The sequence below is a fragment of the Pan troglodytes genome, chromosome 15, assembly GCF_028858775.2.
Source record: "Pan troglodytes isolate AG18354 chromosome 15, NHGRI_mPanTro3-v2.0_pri, whole genome shotgun sequence".
In the NCBI taxonomy this organism is placed as follows: Eukaryota; Metazoa; Chordata; class Mammalia; order Primates; family Hominidae; genus Pan; species Pan troglodytes.
Genome location: NC_072413.2, coordinates 19,013,500 through 19,040,317, shown reverse-complemented (window position 1 = coordinate 19,040,317; position 26,818 = coordinate 19,013,500). Strand labels below are relative to the sequence as shown.

The following is a 26,818-nucleotide window of genomic DNA, read 5'->3' as shown; positions in this document are numbered from 1 at the left end:
TTCGCCCTGCTTATTTGAGAAGGGTATGTGGCTGCGTGTGTTGGGGGGAGGGAGGCTTTCACTTTCTATGCAACGGCTAGATCCTCAGAACACCCTCTTCATCTCTATTACCCTGCTACCAGCGGGGTATTCAGTGTTTACATCCTATAGTTCAGCCACATGTGTCCTGACTCATCTGATGAACAAGAACTAGAAATCACAGGTATTTTTCACTTCATTCCTAGCTACACTGTTGAGTATTTAACTTCTGATACTTCTTCAGATATTTAGAAGAACTATGAAACAAATAATCTTGGAATTATCCTTTATTCCTCTCTCTTACAACTCATGTTCAATCCCTTCAGAAATGATGTTGGCTCTATCATCAGAATATTTCCAGAATTCAAACATTTCTCACCACCTCCACCACCACTGCTGTAGTCGAAGCCATCACCATTTCTCATCTGCCCTATTGCAGCAGCCCTTTAGCAGGTCTTTCTGTTTTGTCCTTGTGCCCTTAAATCTATTTTCCACGAAGTAGAATGATCCTGTCAAATCCTAAGAGCTTGTCATTTCTCTGCTTACAACCCTCTGTGCATCTCTGTCATGCTCAGGGTTAGGTTCCAGCCCCAGCTGAGGGCTGAGGGGAGTAGGTGGACGTGGGGCAGGGAGCTGGAAGAACCCTCAAGAGACAGCAGGTAAATTAGACATGGCTTTATTCAGCAGCCCCTTCGCAGGGTCAGTGTTACATTTATACACTACACAAACGATAGTGACTGAGAGCCAGGTGGGGAGCTTCTTTATGTTGTGCCTACATGGCTATGATTATATAAGATATGGGACTGTGCACTTGCGCCCCAATCCCACTGAGTCATCTAGGCTGTTTACCTTGGCCTATGCCTGCTTGGCTGCACACAGCCATGTTCCTTACACTCCACCCACTAGGCCAGGGAATCCTCTTGGTGGGGACCCGTGCACATGTGGCAGCACCCTGGACCCATAGGCCACAGCAACAACACAGACAGCAACAACCTACCACTAATATTCCTGCTATGCTACCTATGATTATGAGAGCCCATTGTAGGCCAGATCCCAAAGACGCCCACCATCTCTGCGTGGGGTCATCAGTAAGGTGCTCAATCACCTTAATCTCCTATGACACCCCTTGTGAAGCTGCCATTATATTCCAGTGGTTGTCAGGGATAAATGTACAACATTGTGTCCCTACAAGGGCACAGGTGCCACCTTGGGCAGCTGCGACTATGTCTAAGGCCATCTGGTTTTGCAGCACCACCTTCCTGATCTGATCAACTTCATCAGTTAACAAAAGGAGGGCAACTTGGGACCGAGCTGTGTGGTCTGCAAAGGCTGCAACTTGCTTTTCTATAGTAATGACGCCTGCTCCAGGGATAGTCATTGCTAAGGGATAGAACCACTAGAGGGCCTGCTGCACTGGGAAAAAGCAGGAACACAGTGGCTCCCAGTTATGCGGCGACTAGGCAATGTGGGAAGCCCAATGGCAGGCACATAGGGCCAACCCCAGGTACAATGTCCAGTCCAGTTGGCTGGGAGATATGGCCATCCTGTGTCCCCACAGACCCATAAACTCCCAGGGGGCACAAAGTCCATGGGGGCCTGGCCTTGGTAAGGCCGCTTGTTCCACTGCACCCTTGGTGTGGTGACACATGTTATGTTTGCACAAACCTCAGTAGGCAACCATCCCACAGTGACTTTACCCCAGTGCTGCTCTATACATTGTGATACCTGCAATGGGGGCACCACGTGTTCTCCCATTAGCCAGCTCCATCCATCATGGACACTACGAGTCAGCCAAGGGCCAGGTTTGCCATGGGTTTTGTGATGCCTCCTATCCAAAGCCCGCCCTGTGGCATCCCACCCATTGTCCGTGGGACCCCAAGCTTCTAGCCATGTCCAGTTCTTAACAGAAGCAGGATACGCGTTCCAGGGCAAACTCTCCGCAGCTGCTGCTGGAAGGTGGAGCAGATCCAACAGTTGGAGACATTGGTCACCTCAGCGTAGGTGTGGGCCCAGTCCACAATGCTGTTGGAGCATGTCAACCTACAGCCAGAACAACAAAGCAGGCACAGGTATTAACGGGCAAATCACGTCCCTCAGGCAAAATACAGGCTAACTTTTCCTTTTTTTTCATTTTTTTTTTTGAGACAGAGTCTCACTCTGTTGCTGAGCCTGGAGTGCACTGGCACGAGCTTGGCTCACTGTAACCTCTGACTCCTGGGTTCAAGCAATTCTCCTTCCTCAGCCTCCCGAGTAGCTGGGATTACAGACATATGCCACCACGCCTGGCTAATTTTTTGTATTTTTAGTAGAGATGGAGTGTCACCATGTTGGTCAAGCTGGTCTCGAACTCCTAACCTCAGGTGATTCACACGCCTCAGCCTCCCAAAGTGCTGGGATTACAGGCGTGAGCTACCGTGCCTAGCCAATACAGGCTAACTTTTCATCTCTGGATAACAATGCAGCTGCCAAGGCTCCTGCCCTGGGTGATGATACCACACCTTCTCAGCTCCCCATGGTCCTTTTCGGTCTTGTACCCAAGCCAAAGTCACAGGGGAGCTCAAAATAGGCCACACAGACAGTACATATATAGGAGGGTCCCTTACCTGGCCATTCCCCTACAAATGGTCAATCGTGGAGGCCACACATTAAATACCCAAGGAGCCACATGTAAGTCATACTGCAGATGCTCCCTCCAGGGGGCTACAATAGCTAACCATCTGCAATGGGGGGCTTGGAGAGTCCATGGCCAACATCAGGTTTTCTGTTCCCCTGCCTTCAGGGGCGTTGGGGCAGGCAACAATAGATTACCATTTGTCCCCATACCTGGTCAGACGAGGTCATCCTTGGTGTGTACCTGTAGCTGGATGGGGATGGTGGCCCACGGTAAGTGTCTCCACCAGGGCTGGGCCACCTTTCCGTGGTCGCTCATTCAAAATTTTAACACAAAATTTTACGTGATGGTAGGGCAGATGCCCTCAGCCAGATGGCAAATGTGTTGCACTGGCCCCTCATCAATTACTTGTAAGTAATTGGTCCAACCTGGACATGGATGTCTGTGCTGCCCTAGTCCGGGGAGTTGTTACCCATGAATGCACCCACCCTGCTATTGGGTAAGTCGTTCCACACAGCGACTGCAGCCCATCCTGTCAAGCTCTCACAGGCCTGAACAGCAGCATATACAGCAGGTAAATCCTTCTCTATCAGTGAATACCGGAGCTCAGCTCCCTTCCACAGCTGGGACCAAAAACCTGTTGGCGTTCTAAAGGGCTCCATGCGCTGCCATAGGCCCCAGCTGAAACCATTTGTGGTCACGTGTACACCAGGTTCAAATGGGAGCCCCTGATCAATTACTTGTAAGTAATTCGTCCAACCTGGAACTCCAGCCCTTCAAAGATGGGGGAGCAACATGCAACGGTAACCCGTTCTTCAGGAGTCTGTTATATTGCTCAATCATGCCAGCGGCTTGTGGGTTATAAGAAACATGAAACCCCCATTGTATGTCCATCTGCTGTGCCCACTGTTGTCCCTGATGTCCAGTGAAATGTGTTCTATCACTTTTAACAGCCAGGGGACGGCCGTATAAAGGCACATAAGTGTTGCAGGGCTCGAATGGTGTGTTGCTGGTCAGCTGCCCTGCAAGGGTAGGCAAACAACAAGCCAGTGGCTGTGTCTATAGCCACATGTGTAGCCCTGTGATTTTGGCAGTGGCCCAGTGGAATCCGTTTCCCATCTGGTTAAGGGCATCTGGCTTACCGTCACTTGCTGTGTTATAATGGGCAGCTGCCTCCATTTGGGGTATGCCTGAGCACATGCTGGCACTTCCAGCAGGACTCTAAAATGTCCTGTGAAGGCAAAGACAGACTCCAGTGCCTACTGACCTGTTGCATCAGTTTACTCCCTGCATGTCCCAATTTCCTACGTAGCCACAAAGCTACATCTTGTGTAGGTGCTGACTCTCACCATCAGACCCTGGCTAAGGCATCTGCCTCATCATTACCGGAGGTGGCCAAAGACATATGACCTGACACACGGTAGACAGTTACATCTTTCTGATGACCTGTTTCCCAGAGGTCTTGCCATGTGGTTTGGCCCCAAATGGGCCGATGGCCTACAAGCCAATTCTGTAACTTCCAGGTAGTCAGCCTCAAAGTTAAACCTCGACAGACTGCTCAGCTATTGGTGCAAAGTACTATAGGTGACTCCTTCTTAGTTATCACCGTCCACACCACTCTAAGTTCAGCCCACTGGCTGCTTTGTCCGCACCCGTTATCAAACCATATGGTATCGGTGCTAGGCTGGACTGCTACAGCAGCCCAGGCAGCAGTAGCACCCCGGCTGGACCCATCTGCATACCATGCCCCATCAGGAATGGGAAGGCGCTCTTCTTTAAATGGTGATGGCTCAAGGCGTGGGGTGCCTCAGGTCCCATGGCCTTATCTTGCGTTAGGACTGCAGGCCCTAAGACCTCTTGTAACTCTGTTGCTAATAGACTTGTACTCAGCATACTCTGCTGTTCTAAGTAGGCACCCCACTTTGCTAATGTGGATGCCTGTGCTGCCCCAGTCTGGGGGGTTGTTACCCATGAATGCACCCACCCTGCTATTGGGTTAGTCATCTGCACAGCGACTGCAACCCTTCCTGTCAAGCTCTCACAGGCCTGAACAGCAGCATATACAGCAGCTAAATGCTTCTCTATCAGTGAATACCGGAGCTCCGCTCCCTTCCACAGCTGGAACCAAAAACCTATTGGCGTTCTAAAGTGCTCCGTTCGCTGCTGTAGGCCCCAGCTGAAACCATCTGTGGTTACAAGTACATCAACTTCAAATGGGTGCCCCTGATCAATTACTTGTAAGTCCGGTGCTTGCTGAATGGCCTGCTTGGCAGCCAGAAAGCCTGTTTCAGCCTCCTCATCCCAATCCCACGTAGCTCCCTTTTTTGTTCACTGGTACAACAGTTTTATCATTTGAGTCAAATGGGGCACGAATACCTGCCAATACCCCACGAGGCCCACAACGGCCTGCAGTTGCCACACCGTGGTGGGTCAGGGGCATGCCTGGATTTCGTCAATGATGGCCTCTGGTATGGCATTTGTCTTACCTGATCAAACAACTCCCAAGCATTTGGCAGACAATCCAGGCCCTTGGACCTTGGATGCGTTGACATACCAACCGCACGCTGCCAACTCTTGCCACAAGAGGGGCATTGCTGCTTCTTAATCTGCAAGAGAATCAGAGGTTAACATGATACCATCAATGTAATGAAACAGGCAAACCCCTTTTGGACATTTCCAGGCATCTAAGTCCATGGCAACAAGATCAGGACGAATGGTGGGGCTATGCGCATAGCCCTGTGGCAGCACAGTAAACGTCCATTGCCACCCTTCCCATGTGAAGACAAATTATTTTTGGCTCTCTGGAGCAATGTTGATGGAGAAGAATGCATTAGCTAAGTCCACTACAAAGTGGTACTGTCCCAGTTCCGTTGTCAGGTGGTCCCTCAAATCCATGGTACAGCTGCATGCAGAGGGGGTGTCACCTTATTCAGCTCCTGGTAATCCACTCTCATCCTCCAAGTCCCATCAGGCTTTCTGACTGGACATCCCAGGGAACTGTAGGGGATATGGATGTCAGGCATTATTTGCACCTCCTCTAACTTCTTAATCGTCTTGGTTATCTCTGTATGCCCCTCTGACAAATGGTATTGATGAATGGAGGTAACCTGTCGGGGTTGTGGCAGAACTTGGGGCTGGTGATATGTATATGCCCACGCAGTACTGGCTTTACTACACGAACCTGGAGTCTGAATTCTCTGGCCGTGGTGTGTAAGTCCAGACCATGCAAAATGTCCACCCCCAGAATATATTCAGGTATAGGAGAAACATACACAGCGTACAGGCTGGAAGCCAAGCGGCCAATGCCAAGATGCAGAGACACAGGTTTCACTTTCACTGACTGGCCCGCATAACCATCAATGAATGCAGCTTTTCCCGGAAACTTATCTGGGTTCCCATAAAGAAGACTGCAGTCTGCACCAGTATATACCAGTGCTAGGACCTGCTGTACATTGGTGGGGGACTAGTGGATTCCCAGTTCCACATGAGGCCTCCAGTCGTCCGGCGCCCCCCACCAAGCCAAGCACCTCGGCCAGTTCCCTAATCAAACAGGAAGGGCCCAGTCTCTTCACCAGTCTGCAAATGGTCCTTGAGCTGCCGTGTCCCCGCGGGGCTGGGTTGAGCAACAGTATTTTGCCCCCTCGGGTATTTTCTGGAATTGCTGCTGGGGGGACTATTGCCTCCACAGAGCCAAGAGCATTCCACTGGGTTTCCTCTCAGTTTCCTCCCAAGCAACCCTGGCTGCAAGTAAATCCATCCACATCTGCATGCGGGTCACCCGCTGGGGTCCCTTTTTATTTCGTGGGGTGGTTACCTGTGAAGGGGGCACCTCCCCTTCTTTATGGCGCGGATTCCCCAATCCCGCTGATGGCCTTCTGCCTCCTCAAGGGCTGCCATAGCAGTAGTCACTTCATGTATGTGGCACCCCACATATGGAGTAAGAACAGCAGCTAGAGAGCCAAAAGCACTCGGAGGCTGCCAGTCAGCACAAGATCCCTCACGTGGGAGATAAAATGTTCATCATCTGGCCTCTAGGGATTCAGATCCAACATAGCCTGCCGCATGCCCATCTCCAGGAGTACCTGTACCAAATCAGCTATGATTGCTATTGACTCATAATTTCTGGTATCTCTCCAGCATCCTTCCTAACAGTCCATATGGCTGCCATCAGCCACTCGATTAACATGTGGTCACCTTGCCCTTGTGCCAACCATCGGCACAGCTGCAGCCACTGATGAAGGGAGGGGTGAGTTATGATAGAAGCCAGCTTCTCCATCTCGGAGGCAGAGCAAGAAACGCTGTCAGCCCCCTCATCCCCAAAATGGGGTAGCCAGGCAGGGGGGACTCCCCTGGGTGCTCCTTGCATTGCTTACCTAACTCCCAAAACTCAGTGGAAAGAGAAGCACTATAGGAGGTGTATTTCACCACTGCGGGGGGCCTCTGGGCTCTCCCCTAGGGTCCCATCAGCTGCTCATGTTATACCTTCTGATGGATCACAGGACAAGCCCACAGCAGAGGAGCCTCCTCCTCAGGATCAGACCAAGCGCGAGTGTCCGGCCTGGAGGATGGGCTCAAGGTCATGCCAACAGTTATTTCCAGCTCCTGCTCCAGGCTGTTTATCTGAGCCTGTAAGCACCCTGCTTGCACCTGGAGGTCCTTTACACCCAGGTTTTGCTCCAAGCTGTGCATTTGGGCCCCGAGCAACCCAACTTAGGCCTGAAGGTCCTTTAGCTGTGCCACGTCCCGCAGGGACTGAGCGTATACTTCACGTAGTGCAGTCAGAAATGCCCATCCAACTCTGCTGGCGAAGGTGCACCCCTTCTTGGTGGTGTGAGCTTCCAGTTGCTTCAGTGCCTTCTTCACACTTGTGGGAGACCTGTCCACTGTCTCCCATGTTTCCACTGGGGCCCATCCAAGCAGCGCCTCTGCCACAGGGTACCACAGCTCATGCTGCAGCCACATAGTCTGGTTCTCTCACTGTAGAGTGTTCCTTACTCCACTCACCTTCCCCATTCTGCCTGGTGAACCTATGCATCCTTCCTTTCCTTAGACAAGCCTTCCCAGAAAACCCAGAATAAGTGAAGTAGTCTGTTTTGCTTGCATAAAACCCTGTAATTTCCCTTGCGGTCCTTATCACTAACATAATAAATTTATTATATTTCTTAGCTTTAAAAAATTGTCTGACTGTTTCTTGAGGGCAGAGACAACATCTGTCTGCTTTCCTGTAGAAATCTCTGTTCTAAGCACAGTGCCTGGAATACAATAAATGTTCAACAACTATTTGCTCAATAAATATTGAGTAAATGTAATGATGTATTTTCATGGCCTAAAAGAGCTATAGTTTGCTCTTTATAATATCAGAGAGCTTTTCTTTATAAAGCTCATTCATCTTTTTGACGGTTACTTTAGTGGAACCAACAACAACCACAACAACAAACCTTAAGTTGGGCTGGGCTTGGTGGCTCACGCCTGTAATCCCAGCACTTTTGGGAGGCCGAGAGAGGCGGATCACTTGAGGTCAGGAGTTTGAGACTAGCCTGGCCAACATGGTGAAACCTTGTCTCTACTGCAAATACAAAAATTAGCCAGGCACGGTGGTGCATGCTTGAAATCCCAGCTACTTGGGAGGCTGAGGCAGGAAGATCGCTTAATCTGAGGAGACAGAGGTTGCAGTGAGCTGAGATCGCACCACTGCACTCCAGCCTGGGCAATAAAGCAAGACTCCATCTCAAAACAACAACAAACAACAGCAACAAACGAACAAAAACCTTGAGTTGGAAGAAAGCCCAAAGAGTTGAGGGAGCTAAAAAAGCGGAGTGCATGGCAGGAATATGAAGATGGAGAGAGAGTGGTTTGAGGAGAGGCCATCTATGCAAGGCCTGGTAGGCAGAGGTGAGGACTGTGGTCATTATCTTAAGACAAATGAAAAGCCATTGACACATTTTAGATGAAGAAAGTGGATATCACAGGCACATAACTGGATTTGTGTTTTAAAAAGATCACTGTGGTGCAGTAGGGTTGACAAGGTGTGAAATGAAGGATTTATGCAGTACCCTCGTAAGCCCCTAGGCACTGTTCCAAACCCCCTCCTACCACCTCACCTGTCCCCTTGTCCAGGTGGAGTAGACAGACTGGGGCCTGTACGTGTCCAGAACAAGCTGCTGGAAACGTGGCTGAGCCCCTGGGAGCCACGTTTCAACTTCCTAATACACAAGCATAGAGCCCTGCTTCAGAGAATGGTATAGTTTGAGGTGCTTTTTCACCTCTGAAACTGTGAGTTGTTTTCACCTCCTCCAACCTGCCAATTCTGCCAACTCCCGGCCACTTTCAAAGGAGGCCAGTGAGACCCACGGAATGAAGCTCAGGGTCACAGAGCTAGTCAGTGGCAGAGCCAGTGTCAAGCCAGGAATCCAGCTTTCACAACTCTCGGCTCACTGCTCATTCTGCTCTAGTTAGGTGGTTATGAAAAGGGAGTTTCTGTGTGTTTTTTTTTTTTTTTTTTTCAAGACAGAGTCTTGCTCTGTTGCCCAGGCTGGAGTGCAATAGCGCAATCTCGGCTCATTGCAACCTCCATCTCCCGGGTTCAACTGATTCTCCTGCCTCAGCTTCCTGAGTAGCTGGGACTACAGGCGCGTGGTACCACATCTGGCTGATTTTTTGTATTTTTAGTAGAGGCGGGGTTTCGCCGTGGGAGTTTCTGTTTTTACCACGTCTAGGTTCTTTAGGGCCTTCGTGATTATTTGGGGCCAGGGGACAATTACGTTATTTCAAGCCTGGGAGTGCTATGAAAGATATGAATGTCCGGGAGGTGCCATAGGGGAAGGCTGACTAATGTTCCTTCCTCAAGGAGAATTCAAAGGGAACTTTTAAGGGCTGAGCCTGGGGACACACAGGAGAAGCCAGATAAGCTATGATCAAAGCATTCTCAGAAGTGGAAAACTGAAGGCACCGGCCTACCCAGAAGCTGTTAGAAAGACACACTTAGGTAACTTTCCCTTAGCCTGGTCTTCCTTGGGCTATTGCCTGGTGGCAATCATTTCAGAGACACGAGGAAAGTTATAAAGCAAGAAATGACTTGTTTTTCCCCAAGGGAGAACAGGACCTCCCATGTGCATAGCACAGGGCTATAACTGCAGGGCTGAGATCGATGGCTTCGTCAGAACATGTCCTGCCCACGATCAGGAACAGCTTGTTCTGGGCACATATAGGCCCCAGTCTGTCTACTCCACCTGGACAAGGGGACAGGTGAGGTGGTAGGAGGGGGTTTGGAACAGTGCCCAGGGGCTTATGAGGGTACCGCACAATCCTTCATTTCACACCTTGTCAAGAAAACAGCTCTGCAATTGCCAAAAGTAGACAACGAACCCTCCAGAGCAGGGGTGTCTCGTGCCTTTTTTCCCCAGTAGTAAGTGTTCCCGATTTAGGAAGGTGTCCCTTCAACTGAATGCCAATTCCTAGGCAAGTTCACAGAACTGCTCCACCACACTCCTGAGTCAGCTCCCACTTCAGGGTCTGGTACCCAGGCTCCAGCTCCCCGGTTGCTACTGCTCCCCTGCACTCCAGGCTGGGAGGCAGAGACCACCTCCTATTCCCTCAGGGTGGGGGAAAATAAAACTTGTGGCCAGAGCATTGTCATCTTAAGAGAACAGCCATGGAGTTCATTTTAATTTAGCTCAGAACTTTAGTTTGTGAAAGCAGAGCGAGATCTTACAAATAGTCAAATTCTTCCTTTATTCTTTCTTATTACCCCCATTTTAGAGTGGAAGCAATGCAGACCATGCAGACCCTGAGCAGTGACATGACTTCACAGCTACTTACTGGCAGAAGAGGGGAAAGATCTGACATCTTTCACCCATTCATCCACTCCACAAACATTTTTTGATCTCTTCAGAAATACCAGGCACTGTGCTAGAGAGAACAAGAACATTCCTCTTGCTCTCCAGAGGCTCACAGCATGCAAGGAGAAGGCCAGATAAATCGCCTGTAGCACCACTTAGGGAGTTATGTGCTGGAACCGCACAGAAAAGCTTCTTGTAGACACTCAAGGAAGAGAGGGGGGTGGTTAGTTTAAGAAAGGGTTCCTGGAGGGGTTGGTAAAGTCCCATGGCCTTTGCATTGCTCTTAGAAATATTTCTCGACATGTGAACTTGCATTGGGTGACTAAGAGTGTGTGTGAACCAGCCTAGATTTCCTCATGAGCAAGGCCTACTTCCACCGTTAGAAAGAAACTCAGGATATCACCTGACTCTTTTCATCACCAGAGTGGGAGGTGAAAATGGTTCGGGGGGATCCTTAGTGAAAATACACAGAAAAGGAAAGAAATCGGTACCCAGTTCAGAGGCACTTTCAACCTTTTTGTCTTAAGAGAGGTGCTCAAAGTGCTCAAAGGTAGCTTCTGGGTGATAGAGAAGTAGGAAAAGTCTAGAAAATCGTGGAGTTAGGGGAGCACCTTTTGCTTTAAATGACCTTCCTGCATCCAAGGTCTTCCCAGCTCCTTCACTGCCAGTCACACTCCTGGGCCATGCTGCCATTTTGTAGATTTCAAAATTATTCAAAGAGTAGGTTTTAAATGTTCTCGCTATTAAAAAAGGATCTGCACTATTAAAAAAGTAATGGATATGTTAATTTGCTTGATATAATCATCCCACAGTGTACTATATATATCAAAACTTCACATTGAAACTCATAAATATATAAAATTATTATTTGTCAATTAAAAATAAAAATCTAAATTTAAAAAAAGTCTGACTAGATAACCTGGTAGGTATCCACTCCATAATATAGTTGAATTAGTTCTTAATATTTTCTTAAAGTGTTTTATGGTTTTAGAAAAGTATATATGAATAATTCTGAGTTTCTGAATGATAGTGTGAACAGAATCTGAAGTGCTCACCCTGAACTGTTAAGCCAAGAAGAAATCACTTTCTAACTTCTTTAAGTCACTGGATTACTGATGATGTCTTTGTTTTTTTGTTTTGTTTTTGTTCTTGTTTTTTTGAGATGGAGCCCCATTCTGTTGCCCAGGCTGGAGTGCAGTGGCACGATCTCGGCTCACTCCAACCTCCGCCTCCTGGGTTCAAGTGATTCTCCTGCCTTGGCCTCCGGAGTAGCCGGGATTACAGGCACACGCCACCATGCCTGGCTAATTTTTGTATTTTTAGTAGAGACAGGGTTTCACTGTGTTAGCCGGGCTGGTCTCCAACTCCTGACCTCAGGTGATCCGCCCGCCTCCACCTCCCAAAGTGCTGGGATTACAGGCATAAGCCACTGCGCCTGGCCTGATGATGTCTTTGTTACAGCAGCTTATCCTTACCCTGTGCACTCTTCTCAAAAGCTTCCAGCTGTGCATCCTTTCCTTCTCACTGGCCCCACATGAATGGGATTACCTTGATTGACTCAGGGCCCAGCAGATTCACACCCAGATCCCCAGCAGGTTCCCTTGAAGCTCATGGTTATGTGGAGAACTGGTAGATTCTCAAACAATATTAGTGCTTGGTTAGAAAGGCAGAAAGAGAAAACCTGTAATGGCTAGGACTACTCTGATCATCCTATTTAAATTTGCACAACACCAGCTGGGTGCAGTGGCTCACACCTGAAATCCCAGCACTTTGGGAGGCCAAGATGGGTGACTTGCTTGAGTCCAAGAGTTCCAGACCAGCGTGGGCAACATAGCTAAACCCCATCTCTACAAAACTACAAAAATTAGCCAGGCATAGTTGTGCATACCTGTGATCCCGGCTAGTCGGGAGGCTGAAGCATGAGAATCGCTTGAGCCTGGGAGGCTGAGGTTGCAGTGAGCCGCGATTGTGCCACTGCACTCCAGCCTGGGCAACAGAGTGAGACTCTGTCTCAAAAAAAAAAAAAAAAAAAAGTGCACAGCACTTATTATCCTCTAAAACACTAAAGTATTGATGATGCTTATTTTTCATTGTCTATCTCCTTCCACCAGATGTAAATTCCATGAGAGTAGGAATTTAATTTTTAAAAAATACTTATTTGCAAATATACACAAAAGTAGAAAGAATAGAATAGATCCTATTACACCTCTCCTCCTAAAAGCAACAATTATAAAAAATTTGCCAGAGATTTTTTTTCTCTCTTCCCGTTTTCCTCCTCTCTTTTTCTTTCTTCGTTTCTTTTTGCTTTATTTCTTGGAAGAAAATACTTGACATCATGATATTTCACAGTTAGAGCTATTGAATATTATCTCCAAAAAATAAAGACATTTTCTACATAATCATAATTATTATATCTTATAAAAGTAAAATTATGTTCTTAACACAATCTAATGCCCAGTCCATATGCACATTCAAGTAAGATTCAAAATTTGAATATTCTTTTAATCTGTAACAGTTTATGCCTCTTTGTTTTTGTGTGATAGACTTTGTGAAGAAACTGGTAGAATGTCACATAATCTGGATCTGTCTTATTGCTTCCTTGTAGTATTATATAATTTGCACCTCTTTTCCCTAAATTTCCTATAATCTGGAAGTTAAATCTAAGGCATAATAAACTAATCTGCTCAATTATTTGGCAATACTACTGGGTAAACAGTGCTGTGCACGTGCTACAGTACCTTATTAGGAGGCACATCATAACTCACCTTCTACTTCTGTTTGGGTGGTGGCAGCTAGATCTTCCATTGCAAAGTTCCCCATAGCCTCTCTTTTTTTGTTTGTTTGTTTGGTTTTTTTTTTGTTGTTGTTTGTTTTTTGTTTTGTTTTGTTTTTTGAGACGGAGTCTCGCTCTGTCGCCCAGGCTGGAGTACAGTGGTGAGATCTCGGCTCACTGCAAGCTCCGCCTCCCGGGTTCACGCCATTCTCCTGCCTCAGCCTCCCGAGCAGCTGGGACTACAGGCGCCCGCCACCACGCCCGGCTAATTTTTTGTATTTTTAATAGAGATGAGGTTTCACCATGTTAACCAGCATGGTCTCGATCTCCTGACCTCATGATCCGCCCTCCTCGGCCTCCCAAAGTGCTGGGATTACAGGCGTGAGCCACCGTGCCCGGCCTTATATAGCCTCTCATTTAATAATTTTACCACCCAGCAAATGCTTTTTGCCTGGCTTAATGATTTCATTAATGATTATAAAATGGCGATTTTCTAATTTTATTATTCTTTTCATATTTATTAGTTGTCATTGTTCTCTAAAGAAGAGCTTTTCCACAGCACATGGAAGCGATTTGGTCGCCCAGGAATATACTTCCTGAAGGAACGGCAGAATAAATGTACTAGTCTTATATTTTAATTACCAATTTTTATATTGAGGTACTGATTCAGAGTCAGTAGTGGGGAGAGGGACATTTGTCTTTTCACTGGTATGTCCCAAGGGCCTAGAAGAGTGCCTGGCACAGGTAGTGTTTAATAAATATATGTTGAATTAAATAATATGTGAATGATAAAAGGCCCTTACAATAGGTGACAAAAATCCTTTATATAGTAGGTGTTTGAAAAAAGTCACGTCTTACTACAACAAAGGGTCAAGATTCTGGATCTGAACTCTGTATTCTAGGTGTTTTTACCAGAGGTGAATGAGAATGTTTGTCCCTTAGTTAATGCCGTTGGCCACTACAGGTGCCACAGAATAAAGAAGGAATAAGAACAATATGCTGTCCAGATTCCCCTGGAAATCTGGGGAGGAAAAGGGAACTTTATAATGGCATGAGTTGAAATTCTCCCCAAGGAAAATTAATTCTAAGTCAAAAGACTCAGAATTAGTTTTAATTTTTTTTTTTTTTTTTTGGTGGGGGATGGAATCTCACTCTGTCACCCAGGCTGGAGTGCAGTGGCACAATCTCTGCTCACTGCAGTCTCTACTTCCTGGGTTCAGGTGATCCTCCCACCTCAGCCTCCCAAGTAGCTGGGACTACAGGCGTGCACCACCACACCCCACTAATTTTTGTGTTTTTATAGAGAAGGGGTTTCACCATGTTGCCCAGGCTGGTCTCAAACTCCTGCCCTTAATTGATCTGCCGGCCTCTGCCTCCCAAAGTACTGGGATTACAGGCATTAGCTACTGCGCCCATTCTGAATTAGTTTTAATTTGATGCAGAAGAAATACTGTGGCATTTTGTTAGATTCTATACCCAGGAGTGGGATTAAAAGGTCTCAGGTCAAACCCTTAATCTTACCAAATGTTTCCAGATTCCTTTCTAGTATTGCCACATCTATTTTTATGCCCAGCAATGTTTTTACCAGCAGTTGATATGATCTGTTTTTCTAATTCTTGATAATCATTTTTGATAATCTGATGGTTATAAACTATTTCTTTGTTATTTTAGCTTTCATTTCTTTGATTACTAATGAAGTGGAGCATTGCTCATTACCCATTTTGGCTTTATCTTCTGAAATTGGCTTTTCCTTGACTATTTTTTTTCCCCCTGGGGTTTCCTGTCTTTTTAGGGCTGACATGAAGGAGTTTCTTATATGTAGATGCTAATCTACATATAAATCTAAAACCACAAAGGTGGTTTTAGGCATTACAAATATTTTCTTCCAGGCTGCCACACTAGTTAACATTTGGACTCAGTCTCAACTCGTTTTGCAGTGTGATACCCTAGGGATAGGTTTAGTTGCCTCCTTTGGGGAAAATCTTTGTAACGGGGATTACTTCTCTGCCTGTACACTTAGTAAATTATCTGTACTTCAGCTACTTGGAAGTTCTGGCAGGAAATAATGAACATGTTACAGTACATAGATATAATTCTCTGTATACATTGGAAATGTTTCTGCAAGATGTACAAAATCAAATTTTGTTAATTGAAAATCGTGTCAAAAATTAAGCATGCACTTATATCTTTGTGGCATTGGGTAACACATATCCAAAACAGGATAGTTTGAATTCTGAAAGGACACCCAGAATGGACATTTCTGGAAGTAAATATATTCTCCTGGTTGCTCATTTTCACAATTTGAAATTTTGCTTTCATTTTTGTATAGAAAGAAAAGCACTCTTTGAAGGCTTCTCCAGGATTCTGTTTTTCCTAGATAATTTTTTACCCTGCGATTATTTTCTTCCTGCCAATTAGAAAGACACAGATATGCACAGAGGAGATTTTGTACCTGTCGCTCCAAAAGAGAAATGACTTCAGGGCATGAAGTAGTAAAACTAAGTCCATTTGCCCGTTCCTATATCAACTAACTGGGAGATGATAGCAACAAAAATAATTCTCTGGTCTCAATACTTTGAACCACTGTGTTTTAACTAAGCCCTTATCCACTAATCTCCCATGTGGGTTTCCCATGTATACCATGGTTCAGTGGTTCCCCTTATAACTTTTGCTATATATTAGAATCACGTGGGGATCCTTTAAGAATCCCCAACCCAGATCGCACACAATATCAATTAAAGCAGAATGTATCAAGGCGGAAGCCAATACTTTTTAAAATCTCCCGTTGATTCCAACGTTCAGCAGTTTGGGAACTGTCTCCATACTCCTCAGAAGCCCAGGGCTTTATCAAGATTAACATTATTACAAGGGAATTGTTTTTGTCCTGTGCTGGACACCGGGTGGAAATGAAACTTGCTAAAACTGGAATTCGAGTGTTTGGCACTGAAAGGATGGGACTCTTGCTTTCCTTCTCACTTCCCATCTCCACCTTAACCTTTTCTGCAACTCATTTATTTGTCAATGAAATGAAAAATTTCATGTATTTGTCATAAGGACTGATTGAAAATTTAGAAAGGAGACAGTACTGTGGCTGGCACACATTGGCCTTCACTAAATGTTCTGAAAAGTCCTCACTTGTTTAATGAGGACACATTCAGGACCTGCCTTACCCGACTGTCCTGCTGAAGGTAACTTCTCTTCCTCCCCAGCGGTGCCCAAGCACACCCTGTGCAGGTCCCTCCCTTCTGCTCTTTCTACTTTGGCCCTCCCCACATTCAACAGGCTCTCTATCAGTTATTGTCAGGGAACAGCAAGACACAAGCGATTTTGTCAAATTCATGATCAAAAGGCTATGTTACCTGTGACAGTGACCAGAAAAATGACAGGTGAGAGGAGCTAGCACAGAGCCAAGCAGGATTGACAGAGGGAGGGACTTGGAAGGAATTGGGAAGAATAGATGAGTAGAAGGTACTAAAATCATGTGCAATTGGGTGGATTTAAGGTTGAGAAAATTACGGGAAAGAAGGTTATTCAGCAATATGAATAACCTTGACCACCTTCTATATGTCTAGCTCTGTGTTGAGCACTTCGAAGGATTTGAGAAATAGGAGATGTGGTATCTGCTGTCAAAGAACTTGTAGAAACAAAACAAACACAACAGGAATAATTCAGAGAACAGCTCAGTACCAAACTCTGAGAGCTGGCATGTTCAGAAAAGGCTTTCTTGGGGAACTACGCCTCCAGCTGGATCTTGCAAGGTCAGTGTGATTTTAATTAGTGGAGAGAAGGAAATAAAATATTCCAAGGATGGGGGAGCAGCCAGGGGTTGGAGCAGGAGGAATCTGACTGTCCTTTGCTACTTTCTATCTTCCCTTACTCAACAGCAGTCAAAGCCAAAGATGCGAAGTCACTCTTACCTCTGATGATAATAATGGTGATAATTTTCTTGGTGCTTCTGTTCTGGGAAAATGAGGTGAATGATGAAGCAGTGATGTCAACCTTAGAACACTTGCATGTGGACTACCCTCAGAATGACGTTCCCGTTCCTGCAAGGTACTGCAACCACATGATCATACAAAGAGTTATCAGGGAACCTGACCACACTTGTAAAAAGGAGCATGTCTTCATCCATGAGAGGCCTCGAAAAATCAATGGTATTTGCATTTCTCCCAAGAAGGTTGCTTGCCAAAACCTTTCGGCCATTTTCTGCTTTCAGAGTAAGACAAAGTTCAAAATGACAGTCTGTCAGCTCATTGAAGGCACAAGATACCCTGCCTGCAGGTACCACTATTCCCCCACAGAGGGGTTTGTTCTTGTCACTTGTGATGACTTGAGGCCAGATAGTTTCCTTGGCTATGTTAAATAACTCAAGATCAGCTCCCGAGTCTGAGATCTCTTCTCTCAATGGCATTGGAGCTGGCTGTGCCTGAGGCAGACCTGGACCGTGGACATGGGGCAATGCCTTGAGCGGAAGGGGAAGCCACTGGTAATTAATTTATCCTTCCTGTATTGCTGGGTTGGGATTGTTTTATTCTGCTTCAATAAAATAATCTTTACTGAATTAAACCATAAATTCTACATGTGTTTCCATTTTTTGTCCCTTATCTCTGTGTCCTTTGATGAGAAACAGGACTGAGATTAAGATAAAGGGAATGAGCCACTCACTTGAGGTGCAAAACTTAAGAGGGCACCAGAAGACCAAAAACCTAGTAACCTAGATGAATATATTTGATTTCAGTGTTTCCTTTTTCTTTTTTTGAGACGGAGTTTTGCTCTTGTTATCCAGGCTGGGGTGCAATGGCGCGATCTCGGCTCACTGCAACCTCTGCTTCCCGGGTTCAAGTGATTCTCCTGCCTCAGCCTCCCAAGTAGCTGGGATTACAGGCGTATGCCACCGCGCCCGGCTGATTTTTGTATTTTTAGTAGAGATGAGGTTTCTCCATGTTGGTCAGGCTGGTCTCAAACTCCTCACCTCAGGTGATCCGCCCACCTCAGCCTCTCAAAGTGCTGGGATTACAGGCGTGAGCCACTGTACCTGGCCTTGATTTCAGTATTTTAAAACAATCAAAATTAATGCAAAAATCTTGGATGCTCGCCGGGCGCGGTGGCTCACGCCTGTAATCCCACCACTTTGGGAGGCCGAGGCGGGTGGATCACGAGGCCAGGAGATCGAGACGAGACCATCCTGGCTAACACGGTGAAACCCTGTCTCTACTAAAAATACAAAAAATTAGCCGGGCGTGGTGGCGGGCGCCTGTGGTCCCAGCTACTCGGGAGGCTGAGGCAAGAGAATGGCGTGAACCCGGGAGGCGGAGTTGCAGTGAGCCGAGATCGCGCCACTGCACTCCAGCCTGGGCGGCAGAGCGAGACTCCGTCTCAAAAAAAAAAAAGAAAGAAATCTTGGATGCTCAAAATATCTATCACAAAATTTTGAAGATCCAATCTGACAAGGCTAGGATCAGGGTAAGATGAGTTATGTGAGTAACATGTAGTGCAGGGCCAGATCCTGGTATTTAAAATTTTAACATTTGTTCATCAGGGATTATTTTGCATTAAATTTATTTTCTGGCCAGGCGTGGTGGCTCATGCCTGTAATCCCAGCACTTTGGGAGGCTGAGGCAGGTGGATCACTTGAGGTCAGGAGTTTGAGATCAGCCTGGCCAACATGGTGAAACCTCCTCTCCACTAAAAATACAAAAGTTAGTTGGGTGTGGTGGTGCACGCCTGTAATCCCAGCTGCTTGGGAAGCTGACACAGGAGGAGCGCTTGAACCTGGGAGGTGGAGGTTGCAGTGAGCCGAGATCATGCCATTGCACTCCAGCCTGGGCAACAGAGCAAGACTCTGTCTCAAAAATAAATAAATAAATATTTTCTAAAATTGTTGCATTAAAATATTATTTATCTTGATTATTGAGTTTTGTGGCACTCTCTTAAATTTTGGTCTTAGAGTGAGTGTCTCATTAACCTCAGCCTAATCCTAGCTCTGCTTCTAGCTGTAGAAGCAACAGAGGTCACCTCTTAGGGTCTTTTTTAAAGATAGCATATACAACTCAAGCAGCATCTGTTCCTGTTCAGCAGCTCCCTTTGTGTCTTGAAATAAAGAAAGGAGCCTGACTGGTCTGAAACCATTTCCCTTAAAGACTTTAGAGAGACACAGATAAGGATTTCCCAGGGAGGGATCGAGACTTTCAGAGCTCAGTGACCTCCTCTTTGTGTCTCCAGAAGGAACAGAGAGGACTTTGAGCCGGACTACTAACTCTTTTCTCTTTTTAGTTCTTACAATTGGACTTACTGCTTAGTTTCCCCACATTCAGCTATGGGCGTAGTATCCTTACAGCTAGAAGGAGAAGGAAGAGAAAGAGAGATTTCTAATTCTGGGGATTTCATGAAGTCCTCTTCTCTATTCATTAGTTTCCTTGTCTGTAAAGTGAGGATCTTGAATTAGATAATCTTTCAAGTTCTTTCCAAGTCTATTAGTCTATAATTCTATTTCTTAAGTAGTACAGAAAATGACTATATTATAGCCATTGTTGGAGGGGAGAATTTGTATTGTGAGGTAGTAAGAAATAAGGGGCAATTGGCAAATAAAGGCCAGATTATGTTGTCACTAATTCTGAGCTATGGCATTTCAATCCTGTATGTGAGAGCTAGAGACTCATACAGTGACCTAGAGCAGGCATGGGTGGGTCACAGGCTTTGGAGAGCACTCTCTGTCCTGATCTTTTCAGTTGAGAGACTTCAGCTGTTCATTGCTCATTTGGACTTAGTTCAAGGTCATGTCAAAGAAGAAGGTGCACTTACGCTAGTTGTTAGCTCTGTCTTTTGTAACCATCAAGTTCCATGCGATTGATCAGATTTAGGAGGGGGCGTTGGGGGATAATCGTAAGTGAAGGACAGTTTGCAACCCTGTGAGTAGGCAACGCTTACTCATCTCATGGCTTCTTCCATCTTAGGTGGCCGTTTTTCAGCTGAGTTTCATTTTCTAGTTCTCTGTGGTAATTCTGTTGTCATTGTTGTCTCCATAGAATTTTGGGTGTCACCAGGTAAACAGAGCCCTCAGCATCTGAATAGAAACTGAACAGGAACAGGTAGGTGGTCCCGAGCACATGATTTGTTGGGCCTTGGTAGCATCATTTTCTGGGCAAAACTTTGAAGTGGATGAAATGCATCCTTTAGGTTCCTACATCTATTTTCTGAATTCTGATTCCTTTTTCTATCCCTCTCCCTAGGTTTTGTTGTCTTTTCTTTCCTTTTCAGTGCTTTTTCTCCCCTTCTTCACCGAAGCTCCTCCTTTCTAATTAAAAATATCTTGCAGATTAAAGTATAACTGAGATGAACCAATAGGATGTATCCTCAGAGTAATTTCATTCAATAGGGATCAACACCAAATTCAAATGAATTGTGACATTTTAGACATTCGTAGTTTGGGTGTGTGTGTATCTATATCTATCTATCTGTATCTAAATATGTATATACATATATATTATACAGATATATAGGATCAGAGTCTCATTCTGTTGCCCAGGATGGAGTGCAGTTGTGTGATCATAGCTCACTGCAGTCTCAGACTTTTGGGCTCAAGAAATCCTCTCCTCTCAGCCTCCCGAGTGGCTGGGACTATAGGCATATGCCACCACAACTGGCTTTTTGTTGTTGTTGTTGTTGTAGAGATGGATTCTCACTACGTTGCCTAGGCTGGTCTTGAACTTCTGGCCTCAAGTGATCCTCCCGCATTGGCCTCCCAAAGCAATGAGACCACAGGCATTAGTGACTGTGCCCAGCCAGGTATATTTTTTTAAAGGGCACCTCTTAGCAGTTTCAAATAAAATCTAGGCAGCTGTGAATGCTGCCCACTTGAAATATATGTCTCAGAAAGACTGGAAATTTCTGCCCTGCTCTTCTTCCTGTTTATCTTTCTCCTCCTGGTCTTTCTGTTTCCCTATTGTCACCTCACTACTGATGTCAATGGTATAGGATATAGAAGTTTAGGAAACAAAATAAATTCCCTATAAATCCCTCATCCTTTCTCCCTTCAAAATGTATCAGGTCTTTGGTCAAGGCATCCTTGGACACACACCTGGACACATATACTTAATTCTTAATAATCTATCAATAATCCATCAACCCAATTAAGGCTTATGTATTCTTGGTGCTAGGTTTTTCCTCTAGTTTCTCACACAGACATTTTAAATTCAAATATAATTTTTTAAAAGTTCATACATAATAACATCAAATGAGTGGTATAAGAAGGGAATGATAAGAAGTTCAGAGAAGTTGGAAATGGATTTAGTAGACTTAAGCGGTGATGAAATATGTAAAATAAAGAATGAGATCTGAACTGGGCTTTGAAGGATTTCAAGAGGCAGGAAAGAATAGCCATTCAAGAAAGAAGCTAAGTGGGAGAGATGGCATAGGGTATATTTAAAAAAAAGAGTCACACTGATTGACTAGGGCAGGTTTGTGTAGCAAAATAATGGGAGATAAATCCCGATAGGCAGATTGAGATGAGAGCAAGTGGAGCATTGGCTCCTGGGCTCAGGGGATCAGACTTCCTACTGTGAGCAAAGAGGAATGTTTCAAAAATTCTGAGTGTCGTTGCAAGTTATGTTTTTAGAAAAGTAGTGTATAGAAGAAATTGGAGGGTCAGGAAGGGGTGATTAGGAGGGAAGTAAGGGTAATAATGTAGGAGATCAATGTAGAAGGGATGGCGGCTTTAGAGGTGGAACATAAAAAAGAGGAAAATAGAATCATTCCAAAGAGAGAGAAATAATTATTAACTTAAATAACCATTCTTTAGGGATTTTCCAGGATTGACCTCAAGTAAAGGATTTTATATACTAGTAAGGTCATGTTATGTTGTTAACAAATAGTGTTGAGAAATTAGTGTGTGTGCAGTAATTACACACACTAAATAAAACTCAGGCAGCTATGAATGCTGCCCACTTGAATTACATGTTTCAGAAAGACTGAGAATTTCTGCTCTGCTCTTCTTCCTGTTTCCTTAACATCTACTCTTTAGCACTATAGTAAACTCTTGATTATTTATACTAACTGGAGGAGTGAAGAATGCAAAATTGTGGGTAATTCCATTAAAATTTATAACTGATCCTGGAGTGCAGATTCTTTATTAATCTACAGTTCATTATTTGATTCTGTATGAATAAAAGTATAAATAATCAGAAACTGTGTTTCAGGCTCAAGGAATTTTTAGCCTAACAAGAGGGAGAAAAGATTAACATGAATTGACTAACTGGAAAAATGAAAAAGATCATATAAAATGAAGTGCAACTTAATCTGTGCTGTAGGGTTTCAGAAAACAAAAAAGTCATGCTGGGTTTTGGTATAAATAGACAGAAAAGATTTCACAGAATAAGAAGCAATAGTACTGCCCAGGTCACTGGGATTCCGACTGCCAAATGGGCACTTTGTTCAGTTCTCCCTGAGCTTCCTTGGTTCCACATGGTCTCCTGCGTCAATCTCATACAACCCTATCTACCCCTCTGTTGCCCCTCCTTCCCTCAGTTAGACACAACAGCAGAAACTCCCAGGAAACAAACACGATTTCACTTTTAGCTCTGCAACAAAGTGGAATCTTCCTCTACAGGATCAACTTGCCGAAGGAACTGGTAAAGACAGAAATCTTATGAATGAGAATGGGTGGCAAAAGAAATGAGAGATGGGGAAATGGCAATGTGTGTTTTATTTTGTTTTCGAGTGGCTACCATGTGCCAGGTTCTATATGAGGCTATAGGAGATACAGTAATGGTGAGGGAATGTGTTGAGTGAGAATCGTGACCCACCATGGAGATTATACACCCCACCAATGAGATTATAGACCAAGGGAAAAGGATAAGAAACAAATACTTGGTTGTAGATCTTTAAACATGTCACCTTACGTAATTCTCACAATTTTTTTCAGATGGGGAAACTGGAGTTAAATAAGGTTGAATAAATTATAAGCAGAAAAGCAGGAATTTGAACATGAGTCTTCAGACTCCACAGCTGATTGTCTTTCTATTATATCATAGTTCCATTCACAGATATAAAAATTTTAACCTACATGTAGGGGTCCCTACCAGGAATAACTGTCAGGAGGAAGAAAGAACTACCTCTTTAATCTTCTTATTTTATCTTTCATTTATTGTCTTTACTGCAGAAGAGATTACACTACATCTGAGATGGAGACCTTTCCTCTGCTGCTGCTCAGCCTGGGCCTGGTTCTTGCAGAAGCATCAGAAAGCACAATGAAGATAATTAAAGAAGAATTTACAGACGAAGAGATGCAATATGACATGGCAAAAAGTGGCCAAGAAAAACAGACCATTGAGATATTAATGAACCCGATCCTGTTAGTTAAAAATACCAGCCTCAGCATGTCCAAGGATGATATGTCTTCCTCATTACTGACATTCAGAAGTTTACATTATAATGACCCCAAGGGAAACAGTTCGGGTAATGACAAAGAGTGTTGCAATGACATGACAGTCTGGAGAAAAGTTTCAGAAGCAAACGGATGGTGCAAGTGGAGCAATAACTTCATCCACAGCTCCACGGAAGTGATGCGCAGGGTCCACAGGGCCCCCAGCTGCAAGTTTGTACAGAATCCTGGCATAAGCTGCTGTGAGAGCCCAGAACTGGAAAATACAGTGTGCCAGTTCACTACAGGCAAACAATTCCCCAGGTGCCAATACCATAGTGTTACCTCATTAGAGAAGATATTGACAGTGCTGACAGGTCATTCTCTGATGAGCTGGTTAGTTTGTGGCTCTAAGTTGTAAATCCCACAGAGCTTTAGGACTAGGGTCTTTCGAAAGAAGGACCTCTTCTTGTTCATTCTTGTTTAAACCTTTCCTTAATATCTACTCTTTAGCACTACAGTGAACTCCTGATTATTTATTCTAACTGGAGGAGTGAAAAATCCAAAATTGTGGATAATTCAATTAAAAGTTATGACTGATACTGGCGTGCAGATTCTTCTCTCTCTATCTCTCTCTCTGTGTGGGGGGAGGGTGGGGGGGGTGTAAAACAAACTGAATTTCATCCTAGCTCAGCTATAAAGCCAAGAAACAGAATCCACCTAACTAGGCAGAATTAAGGAAACAAGGACTAAAGCCGATATGGACAATGAAAAGCTAATTGTACTGCCAATGATACTATTCAGACAAATAGTGAATGAGTGTGACATATATTATTATCACTACTCTCTTCAAAGGGTATGTGCTCACCCTTGTGTGAATTGATGTATGCACATAACAAAGAGTCTGCCTGTCCTTCAGGAAATGCCAGAGGAAAAAGATTCTTTGGCTGAGCTGATGCTCTCAGTGTCAATAGCTCCAGCCCTATGCAATCTCCATTCTTCCACCCTCATCTCTATTTCACAGGTTGCTGTAAACAGAAGAAAATTCTTATTGTAATCTTTATTCAAGCCAAGTCTTGATACCCTGGGGCTGTGGGAGAGGAATGGCAAGCCGTGGAAGAATAGAGGAGCCAGAAAGATGGGAATAGAAAGTCTGTGCTAAGTACCAGGCAGGACTGGTCTTCAACCTTGATGTCTTATGATACTGTAGTTAATTTTGTTCACTACCAGCTATTTATTTGCAAGCGTTCGTGGTTCAACATTCTGCTTAAAGTATGGACAGTTATCTTCTTCATCGATGTGTGGCCATATGTTTCTATTCCTCTCCTTAAATCCTCCCTCCATCCTGAGACCACTCTTTCTTAATGTTCTAATTTTAAATAAATGCATGTAAGTGTATGTAAATTATGTCATGGTAACATCTTTCTTGTACATAATTCTCTATATGCCATTTTCCCGAAGATTTATCATATTTGGTGCAGAATTCTCAATATACTGGAACTGTAAAACATTTACAATCAACCAATTTGCAGCATTACAGCAACATTTTTGTACGTTTGAGCTGGCTTTCCCTTGTCAGTGTAGGTGTTGTTTAAATAATCAATGTGGGTTTGGCCAAACAGATATGTAATTAGGACTCAGTTTGCACTCGGCAGCCAAAGACAGAGCAATAAAGCAAAATGCTTGGGTCCCAAAGGTCTCTTCTCTGTAGGAGGAGGACTCAGGACCCAGAAAGGAAGATGTGCTTACCGAGTTCCATCCCAGGGATAGCTCCACATAGTGAGTCTGATGCTACCACCCACTCATCAAAAAGAAGGGTGGACTCCATCCACAGTAGAGTAGTCTAAGCAGTCTCCTCTTGTTCAAATTTAGTTCAGATTTGAATAACTTCTTTCCTACAGTAGATTTCCAGCTCTGGCTGAGAGTCATGTCAGCCTCAGAGCCTAACTATTTAAACTCTGGGAGAGTTTTCTTTAATGTGTAAGAAAAAATAAATACTGCCTACTTCAAATTGAGTACTCATATCATCCCTCACCAGAAGAGAAAACAAAGACCCAGAATAGCTGGCTCTTTTTGGGCCAGGAGCATCCTTTAAAGAGGCTTAGTTAAGACCAAACCCTTCCACTTCTCTGAAGGAAGCGGAAGCTCTGGGTTCCAGATACAGTCCAACAAATGTTTCTTGCACATGTTAGAAAAATAACTGAGAAGTGGGCCGGACGCAGTGGCTCACACCTATCCCAACACGTTGGGAGGTCAAGTCAGGTGGATCACTTGAGGCCAGGAGTTTGAGGCCAGCCTGGTCAACACGGTGAAACCCGGTCTCTACTAAAATAAAATCACAAAACTTAGCCAGATGTGGTGGTGCACACCTGTAATCCCAGCTATTCAGGGTGCTGAGGTGGGAGGATCACCTGAACCTGGGAGGCGGAGGTTACAGTGAACCAAGATCACACCACTGCACTCCACTCTGGGTGATAGCGTGAGACTCTGTCTCAAAAAAAAAAAAAAAGAAAAAAGAAAAAAAAGAAAGAAAAGAAAAATAACTGAGAAGTGAATGTGTGTTATATCCCTTAGCTGAAAGAAAACATTAGAGGGCATGAGATGGGATGATAAAGGAGATGGACCCAATTTAAAAAGGGCCAAAGAAGGGAGAGTCAGGTAGGAAAGGAAGCTGAGGATGGACAGAGGATGGAAGGATAGAGAGGTTTGTGAAAGACACCAACAGGGGTTGTTTAGCCTAAAAGGAGTACCCTTCTTTTCTCTAACATTCCCTCTGCTTTCCCAAAATAAAGTGTATTAAATATCTCTTAAGCAACAATTATGAAGAAACAAGTCCCTGGCCTCAAGTACCCAAGATGGTACTGAAGGAAGGAGTGCCTTTGCCACATCACCGATAAGTCTTCATATGTTCTGTGGCGGGGCTCACCATGCCTTCCAAGAAAGTCATTTCCCCTCACTGAGATTCAATTTTCTTATCTACACAAGAGGAAACTGGATTAGATCTGGGTTCTCAGGCATAGATGTGCATCAGGATCACTGTGGCAAAGTTTTCAGGTTACCCACCCAAATCAACCCACCTTGCTCCCAAGGCAAAGGGATGCAGTGAGGCACAGGATGCCCAGCCAGACTGACTTTCCCAGTCTCTGTGAGCAGAAGTAATTCATGCTGCTTCCAAGTCCAGGTCTTACAACATTGGACTGGCCTCCTCTGTGACTTTTTTC

At 44.8% G+C, this 26,818-nt stretch overlaps 2 protein-coding genes and 1 long non-coding RNA gene across 3 annotated transcripts; 2 read left to right on the top strand and 1 right to left on the bottom strand.

Moving 5' to 3' along the window:
* Nucleotides 1–678: 678 nt before the first annotated feature.
* On the bottom strand, nt 679–20,263 carry LOC129136951 (uncharacterized). Its single transcript, XR_008538967.2, has 4 exons — nt 20,042–20,263; nt 17,158–17,296; nt 5,116–5,235; nt 679–2,058 (listed from the first exon to the last, which is right to left on the bottom strand). It is a non-coding gene; the product is annotated as an uncharacterized LOC129136951 (long non-coding RNA).
* Nucleotides 17,146–24,199, top strand: RNASE12 (ribonuclease A family member 12 (inactive)). The gene is made up of 3 exons (XM_054665895.2): nt 17,146–17,726; nt 20,266–20,328; nt 23,397–24,199. The coding sequence occupies exon 1, from the start codon at nt 17,163–17,165 to the stop codon at nt 17,604–17,606; it is 444 nt and encodes a 147-aa protein (XP_054521870.1). The 5' UTR covers nt 17,146–17,162; the 3' UTR covers nt 17,607–17,726; nt 20,266–20,328; nt 23,397–24,199.
* RNASE11 (ribonuclease A family member 11 (inactive)) lies at nt 19,906–25,001 on the top strand. Its single transcript, NM_001302404.1, is given in 3 exon segments — nt 19,906–20,031; nt 20,266–20,328; nt 23,397–25,001. A coding segment is annotated over 1 exon segment (600 nt). The 5' UTR covers nt 19,906–20,031; nt 20,266–20,328; nt 23,397–23,418; the 3' UTR covers nt 24,019–25,001.
* Nucleotides 25,002–26,818: the final 1,817 nt, after the last annotated feature.